The sequence below is a fragment of the Meriones unguiculatus genome, chromosome 9 (genome assembly GCF_030254825.1).
Source record: "Meriones unguiculatus strain TT.TT164.6M chromosome 9, Bangor_MerUng_6.1, whole genome shotgun sequence".
Lineage (NCBI taxonomy): Eukaryota > Metazoa > Chordata > Mammalia > Rodentia > Muridae > Meriones > Meriones unguiculatus.
Window position 1 is genome coordinate 55,166,200 of NC_083357.1, and position 9,065 is coordinate 55,175,264.

General features: G+C 38.5%; 1 gene segment (V, D, J or C); it reads right to left on the bottom strand.

Moving 5' to 3' along the window:
- Positions 1 to 2,581: 2,581 nt before the first annotated feature.
- On the bottom strand, positions 2,582 to 3,212 carry LOC132656295 (T cell receptor alpha variable 13-1-like). The segment is given in 2 exon segments: positions 2,582 to 2,997; positions 3,161 to 3,212. Coding segments are annotated over 2 exon segments (468 nt in total).
- Positions 3,213 to 9,065: the final 5,853 nt, after the last annotated feature.

The window sequence follows — 9,065 nt, forward strand, 5'->3', positions numbered from 1 at the left end:
TGAAGAAGAATAGGGCTAGTAGACATCCTTGACATTTCTGACATCAGTGGGATTAGTTCAAGGTTTTTTTCATTTAGGATAGTGGTTCTCAACTTTTCTAATACAGTGACCCTTTAACACAGATCCTCACATTGTGGTGAGCCATCCCCATCATAAAAATCAAAATTATAACTTCATAAATTGTAATTTTGCTACTGTTATGCAAATATAATGCAAATATCTGTGTTTTATTGGTCTTAGGCAAGACCAAGAGGTTAAGAGCCCATAGTTCAAGAGCTGCTAATTTAAGATGATGTTGGCTCTGGGTTTCTCCACAAGGAGAGCAACAGAACCAGAAAATTGCAACACAGGAGTCTTTCCAGAGACTCATACTCCAACCAAGTACGATGCATGGAGACAACCTAGAACCCCTGCACAGATGTAGCCCATGGTAGTTCAGTATCCAAGTGGGTTCCATAATAATGGGAATGCCTCTGATACAAACTGATCGGCCTGCTCTTTGATCACCTCCTTCTGATGAGGAGCAGCCTTACCAGGCCACAGAAGTGGTAATGCAGCCACTTCCTATGAGATATGATAGACTAAGATCAGAAGGAAGGAAAGCGGGACCTCCCCAATCAGTGGACTTGGGGAGGGGTATGGGTGAAGAAGGGGAAGGGAAGGTGGGATTAGGAGGGGAGGAGAGAGGGGTTTATGGGGGATACAAAGTGAATAAAGTATAATTAATAAAAGTTAAAAAAAACATGATGTTGGCTGTGGGTTTCTCCTATAAAGCTTTCATTATGTCGAAGTATGTTCCTTCTAGCCCTACATTCTCTACGACTTTCATCATGAAGTCATGTTGGATTTGGTCAAAGGCATTTTAATGCATCTCTTGAGACGATCATGCAATTTTTGTTTTTTAGTCTATTTGTGTGTTGAATTAATTAACTTGTGTATTTTGAACCTTCCCTGCATTTCAAAGATAAAGGCAATGTGTTTGTGGTATATAATCTTTTTTATATGCATCTGTATTTTGTTTAAAATTTTTTTATTCAGTTTTTGAGTCTGTGTTCACCAGGGATATTGTCTTATAGTTTTATTTTTTGTTGTTGTGTCCTTCCCTGGTTTGGGCATTAGAATGATAGTGGCATAAGAAAAGTTTGGGAGTGCATCTTCTCTTTCTATTTTCTTTCATTATTTAAGAAAAACTAGCTTTAGATCTTTATATGTCTAATGAAATTCTGCTATCACTATATCTGGTCTTGGACTTGTTCCTAATCTTGAAGGCTTTTCATTAATATTTCAGATTCTTCATTCCTCTTTGGGTTTGTTTGGATTTTGTTTCTTCTTGGTTAATTTTGATGGTTTGGATGAATCTAGACATTCATGCATTTCTTTTATGTTTTCCAGCTTAACAGAGTAAATATTTAAAAATATTTCCTTAAACTACTGTGAATTTCTTTGGTGTATGTTGTAGTGTTTTCCTGTTCACTTCTGATCTTGATAATTTAGGTTATCTCTTTATTTCCTTTGCTAATTGGGCCAAAGATCTCAGAGAACCATGTTTTAGATTCATTGATTTTTTTAAAAAACTATTGTTTGCTTTGTTTCTATTTCAGTGATTTCTGGTCCTTTTTTGGTATTTCTTGCCATCAGTTGTTTTTAGATTTTGCTTGTGCTTACCATCTTTTTGAGTTCTATCAGTAAGCCATTTACTTGTGCTTAAAATTTTTTAATGTAGGCAATTAGGGCTATAAATTTACCTCATAGGACTGCTTTTAATGTGTCTCAAAAGGCTTTGTTGTACTGTGTTTTCATTTTAATTTAGTTCAAGAAATTCTTTTATTTGTTTCTTGATTCTCCCTGATCCCTTCATCATTTAGTGATGAACTGTTAATCTCCATGAGTTTGTGTATTAGTAGAGGTCCGTGTGTGTGTGTGTGTGTGTGTGTGTGTGTGTGTGCAGATTTTAGGATAGAAATGGCAGCTTACTTCCTTGTCCCATTTGACCTGAATAATTTTGTCCATTTACTCTACAATAGTGTCTAACTTTAAAACTAAGATGTTTCTTGTTGACAGGAGACAGATGGATTTTTGTCTCTTGATGCATTCAGTTACATTGTGTATTTTGGGTAAATAACTTAGCCCAGTTATATAATAATGAACTTGGGTGATGAAACACCAACAAACAAAGTAACCCAATTAAAAATGGGGCACAGAACTAAACGGAGAGTTATCAACAAAGGAATCTCCAGTGGTCAAGAAGCCCTTTAAGAAATGCTCAAATACCTTAGTCATGAGGTAAGTGTGAACCAGGAGGACTCTGACATTCCATCTCACACCAATCACAATAGCTGAGAACAAGATCTCGAGCAACAGTACATGTTGATGAGTGAAGAAAAGGAAACACTGTTCAATTACTGGTGGGATTGTAAACTTGTACAACCATTTGGGAAAACAATGTTTGTTTTTTTTTCTCAGAAAATTGAGTTTATTTTTATTTTTAAAAGAAATTTAAGGGGAAAAAAAAGAAAGAGAAAACTATCCTAAATTGTCTGAGGGAGTTGAAGCTAACTTTCTTATTTTGTGTTTTTAATGTCTACATTATACATGGCACTTGCAAGCTAGCAACTGGCAAATGCTGCCCTGGAAGGCCCGTTACACAGGATGCGGACACAGCCCCATGGTTTGAAGACAGGCTGCAGGTGCCAGTGGAGCAGTGTGTACTTGCAGCACAGAAGTACATAGCTGAGTCTCCAGGCTGAGTGTCTGTGATGTGCAGGGAGAAGTGTTTGGCTTTCTTATCCAGTAAAACTGTGAGTCTTTGGTTCTGCTTTCTGTCCACATTTCCACGAATGTCCATGATGTACTGAGGACCTTTCCCAGGTTCTTGTTTGTACCATGGGAAGTAGACTGAGGCACTGTCTGTGTAAGTACAGTTGATGACAGCTCTGGCTCCCTCCTGGACTCTCAGGATGGAAGGGTGCTGCTCCACCTGCTCTCCTTGGCTCATCCCTGTGCAGAAAGATGGAGAGAAAGGAGAAAGGTTGTCAGGTCATCACTTTCCAGGATTCTCTTTTTCTACAGTAACTAGAGAAAACTTAAATAAAACATAGATTCCCATAGATGACTCAGAAATGCCCACTGGTTATTCTGAGGCCCTAAAATATTAACTCACCATCCTTCTGCAGCCACAGAAACATGAATAAAGTAGGAACACAAGTCTTCATTGTTCTTTTCAATGAAATTGAAATCCAGTGTCAACCGTGATGGCCGGAAGGTCAGCTACAGCTGCCAGGGTGTTGTTCTTTCTCAGTAACAATTCTAGCTCTGGAGTCTTCCCCTCATCAATGAGAAAAAGGCTGTGCTTGTGTCTTAAGCCTACAGAGCCCACATACAAAGAAGTGAATTCTCTGCATCCTTCCCAGCATTTGTGACCTACTGCCACCTTGTGGTTGTATCTCTAACCAGTAAGGTCTCTGGTTAAGTGTTTTCTGACCCTATGAAGGATTCAGACACAGTGAACAGCATTATGCCATATCAAGTGGGTTCTAGTACTAAGAGATCTAGAATGGTATTTGTACTCACTGGTTAAGCTGTTTCTTTTCTTTAAATGTAGTATAGGATATGTATAATGCTTCTTACATAAATGGATATGCATGATACATACACACACACACACACACACACACATATGTATACATGTGATGTGTTCCTACATAAGGCTGTGTGACAGAGGTGGCGGGGGAGAGAGACATTTATTATGTCCTCGAGAATTAGTTCACTCATAGAATGTTTTTTTTCAGGTCTCTTGTGGGCTTTCAGTTACAAGGGGACAATGTTCTTTGGTTTCAGTGAGTTCTTGTTGACAATACAGATATGCTGTTTCCATGCTTGCATCTTTCCTTCCAAACAAGTCAGCCTGGAATCACAAATACATTCAGCTACTCTTTGAAAAGTTCTCAGAAGTCATTTGGTCTTGAGGATGGCAACATCTATGTGGCTTACTCTCACAGCATCCAGTGTTGTAGACTGAATTACTGATAGAAAAGTAGTGTGGATCCTGGAGAATTGGCCAAGCCTTGAAAAAAAAAAGACACCTCACGTTTCCTCCTTCCTGTGTACCCTCCCAGCATACCCCAAGGCCTTTCTAAGAGATTTCCTTCTCTTTGTGTCAACCGTGAGTTGATACCCTCTGAGAACCCTGTGTCCACACAGATTTAGAAGCCTGTAGGCTACCCTCACTGTCTCTCTTGTCCATCATTTAGGTTTCTCTATTACCATCCACATCTCCTTAACAGAAGAGTTGAGGGGCCTACCCTCTTATTCCTCTTCCATTTACTAGAAACTCAGTTGTACCTTGCTGCATTTTCTTTTCATTCTCAACCACATTCCTTTGTGTCAAAAGCCAATAAAGACACACTCCACCTGGGAACCTGGTGGCCACACCCACGTGGAAAGAAAATGGTCCATTTTCACTTACCTCCATGTCCTACAGGGCAGTTTCCCCGGTTTCACTGTAAACCCTGCAGCAGACGACCTCAGGGACCTGTCGTTCCTCTTTGCTTCCATCACATGGGGTCTCCACCAAGCCTTGCAAAGAACCAAGCTTCCCTAGTTCCTGTATAACCTAACTTCACCCGCTCTAGCACATAAAATTTCCATCCTGTCACTTTTCAATGTAGAAAAACACTTTCTGCCCATACTGGCAGGGACACAAGCAGGTTACTCACATTGTCCTTCCTGCTCTCTGTCACATTCTCTCTATTCTGACTGGAAGCCTGATAATAACCTGCTTAGAGGGGAAAAGTTTCCCCTGGTTCCACCATCCTCCCTGTCTTTTTAACTATCTATTCTATTTTCCCCCATTCAGGAAACCCTTCCCTTTCATCTAGCTGCCTACTCTGTATCTATCTTCTGTAGGTATACAGATTGTGGCAAGCCTATAGAAGGCTTAAAACCTAACATCCAAAGGTAAGAGAAAACACACCATATTTGTCTTTGTGAGTTTAGTTTTTACCAACAGAGTCTCACTTAGAGAAGGCCTCATTCTCAGTAGTAGACGGCCAACTCAACGGTGTATTTCAGGATTTTTATTTTTTGTATCATAATGCTTTGTCTGGACATGGTTTGCCATATCAGCCATTTACCTACAGATTATGTTTTCCAATTTCGTTTTCTTATGGATTTTCTGTGTGCACATGTCTCTGCGTGTGTATGTGCTTCACATTTTATTTGTTATGTTTTGTTTTTCTATTTGCTATGTTTGGTTTGCTTATTTGCCTGTTTTTTTTTTTTCTAGGAGAGAGAGAGAGAGCGAGCGAGAGAGAGAGAGAAACTAAAGAATGAAATTGGATGTGTGGAGATGGGGAGGATCTGGAAGGAGATGAGGGAGGGGATACAGAGAGTAGAATATATTGTGTGGAGAAAATCCATTTTCAATTTAAAACCAAAAGGGAACCGCAGTGCTGCAGCCTGATTAGTTCTTGCTCAAAGTGCCAGTGCTTACACAGATTGGAGCTGTTGATTTTTGTTATTACACAGACTGGCCCATGTCCTTTACAGACCCCACATGCTGAGCTACAGGATTGATTTTCCTTGAGGTGATTGTTCCTGCCTGAATGAGGTGGAGACACAATGCAAAGGGAGATATCTGGAAACAGAGTTTCTACCTAGTCATGTTCATTTATCACCTAATCATTTTATAATGGCAGCTTGCACATACTTTCTGCTTTGTAATGATGTTGTATGAGGGACATGCATAAATTCTTCTGGCATTGAATTTTTTTGCTACTTACTGAACACAGAAAATATCTGTGAGCAGTGTTGGGCAAAATGAGACTGGGAAAAATTGTTTTCAGCCTATGAAAACCTAAGACCATTCATATTCTCAGGCATCTAACATGCCTGCCATTTCGCTGACAGATCCTAGGGCTCTGGAGAAATTAGATAGGATCTTATCAGTTTTTCCATACATCCCATAACACAATGAATTGGTAGTGGATCATGGTGAAGATTAAACTTGAAGTCAAATAACATAAAATTGGACTTTGCTCAATATAGTGATCATTTGTGGTGTGATATGGTTGTGTACTGGATAGCCTAGGCAGAGATAGGCAGGATGCTCCTTTATGAGGCTCTGTTTTAATCATTAAATATAGCACTCCTTTCTTGTAAGAAATATATGTACCCTGCAACTTGGAGAAACTGAAAATGGCCAGTGGTTTATTAATATATGAAGCAAAAGTCACATTGACAGCTTCATCTTGATGGATTTCTGGAGTTAAGAGATACTCTCAGGGGTAACTAGAAAACTCAAATTCTCAACAGAGGTTGTGATACATTTTGTGATACCTGACATAAAAAAGAAAATCGTTTCTCTACCCAGATGTAAAAAACAGTGCCCTCGATGACTTGAAAACACAACAGAGTTTGCACTGTTGTGATTTATATAAAAATATCAGGACACAGAGTGGTGTCACCTAGAAGTTACCATTATTGGGTTTGTTCAGGAAGAGCTGGTGGGAGCCTGCATTTGTGAGGATGGTTGTAGGAGAGAGAGGCTGGGCCAGGGATGGACAGGTCGGCGGTTGCTGCAGATGAGCAATTGCCACTGCTTGCAAGGCTTAGGAGGTATAAGACAGTGAAAGAATTTAAGAAGCCACCTGAAGTAAACTGGACAGAATTAATCAAAGTTGATCCAGATGACCTGCCACTTCAAGAAGAGTTGGCAGATCATTTATGGATTTCCTCATCAAAGGTGGAAATAAGTGAAGTAAAAGGTGAACATGAAGAAAGTGTGGTAAATTTATTCAGAGTTTCACAAATGTTGAAGAAGGTAACAGCTGAAGAAGTAGGCCTGGCTTTGGAAGAAATTGAAAAAGCTGGAGAAGGGCAAGCAAAATGTGAAAATCAACTAAGAACAAAAGTAAAGAAACGGGAAGATGAACTGGTGATGGTTCAGCAGTCTGCAGGTGGACGGGATACTCATTATATGCTACAAAATTCACCAGCTTGAAAACCAATTGGAACAAAAAATCATAAAGAATTAGAGAATGTGGATGGCATTTGGATAAAGAGAAGAAAGTTAATAAAAAAAAATTGGCTCTTTGAATGAGGAGGCAGAACATTAAAACAGCAAAATAAGAAGAGAATGAACAGCTTTGTCAGGATATTACTGATAGCCAGAAACAAATAGATTCACAAAAGTAACCACTTTGATTACGATGAGGAAACAGTGGCAACTGATCACATCTGTCTTAAAAGAACTGTGAACTTGTTCAATATCTGGATGAAATTCAGACTTTAACATAAGCTAATAAAAACACTGAAGTTTAGAATCAAAAAATGAGGGAAAAAAATCTCCAGAAGAGTCTTACAGGAAATGGAGCAGAAGCCTGATGACTGTAACAGGATGAAGTGTATTGTCCATCACACAGATACTATTGTGGACCAGACCTAAAGAGAATGAGCATTGTCACCCTCAAGTGTGACAGCTCACAGACCTTGTGAGGGTATGGGGTGAAGATGATCCAGCCATGATGCCTGTCAGTGCGAATGGAAAAGAATGTAAGGTGCTTTCCTCAATCGATACAACTTTTATCCTTTTGCATTTTGAGTTAACTTTAATTGTGATTTTGATTTTAAGGATTTAGATCAAACAATATTGTTGATACTGCTTTTTTTTATTTTCTGTTTTAGCTAGAAAACTTCTGAAACTGCTTGCTAACTGTAGTCCTCAAGCTCATTTGTTTTTTTAAACAAGTGCATTCAAGTCCAGATTAATCAGGATTGGGGTTAGAAGAAAGATCTATCAAGATTGGTTACAAAGCCTTTTCGGAGTAACCTCTGTCTGTATCTAATTGCCATGTTCCATTCTCACCTAATTCCATAGCCCCACCCTAATGAGAAGCTAGAATTAGGATGGTTGCCATTTGTGAACCCTCTGAGATGAATTAATTCTTCCTGTAAATGCTCTCACTTGAGTGACACCACTTCTAGACATGCTGAAGTAAATCTTCCTGGCAATTGGGAAATATTATCTGGGAAGCTGGGCAATCTATGCTGTAAGCAAGCGTAGGTGCAAAGGGGATGAATCACAAGATGGTCAGTTAATTTTGTGAAGCTTAGAAAGAAAATGTTTTAGCCTGTCCAGTGGCTGCTGTAACCACTCAGCTGCTGTATCAAAATGTCAATGGACAGACATTACATGGATGAATGACGTGGCTACTTTCTAGTTCTATGCAGAAACAAGTGACAGGCCACAGTTTTCCAGCTGTGGAATATAATCTGTCCACTCTTGGAGAAAAAGAGTTGTTTGGTTCACATTTAAATATAAATAATATAAATGTAAACATATATAAAATGAGTTAGTCCCCTATTGTATGGTAGTTAGGAAGTTTTCAGTTTTGTGGGATTTTTTTTTTCTTTTTGAAAACAGTGTTTTAATGAGAAATTTTGTCTCTATACCTTGCAGATATATAAATATATCAGAAGAAACAACTGCTGTAATATTGTTTGACAGACTACAAAACTATCTATTCAGTCATTTATCTTTTGGCTTTTATAGTTTTTGATGTGAAATATTGGTTTCACATTTCATAATTAAATGTATAACACTTTTAAAAATATCAAGATATTGTTGAAATGATGTCTGGATTTAATAATGAGATTTGTTTGTCTTGAGTTTCTTCAACTTAATTTATTAGGTTTTCCAAATTTATCCTTTCTTTAACTTCATATTTAGCCAATTAGCTAAAAGTGTGGTCAGGTGCTCTCTGAACAAAGGATGAAAACAGTTGCTCTCAGTTTCCGATTTTGAGAAATGGTCCAAACAATTCTGGATTGTGTAAGAGGGGTTTTATTTTATGGCATTAGCATAAGCATTTGATAAATTAAATGTGTATTTTAATATTGTGATCTGATATTTCTTAGCATTTAACATTCTAGAAGTCAGTGTCAGGTCAGTCTGAATTTAAGTGTGAACTTCTTGAGGTATTTTTATGTCTCCTCACACTTCCTTTGTAATTGGTGGAGATCTGATAAAGCCACAGCTGTGCAAAGCCTCCTGCAGTCTCCTTGTG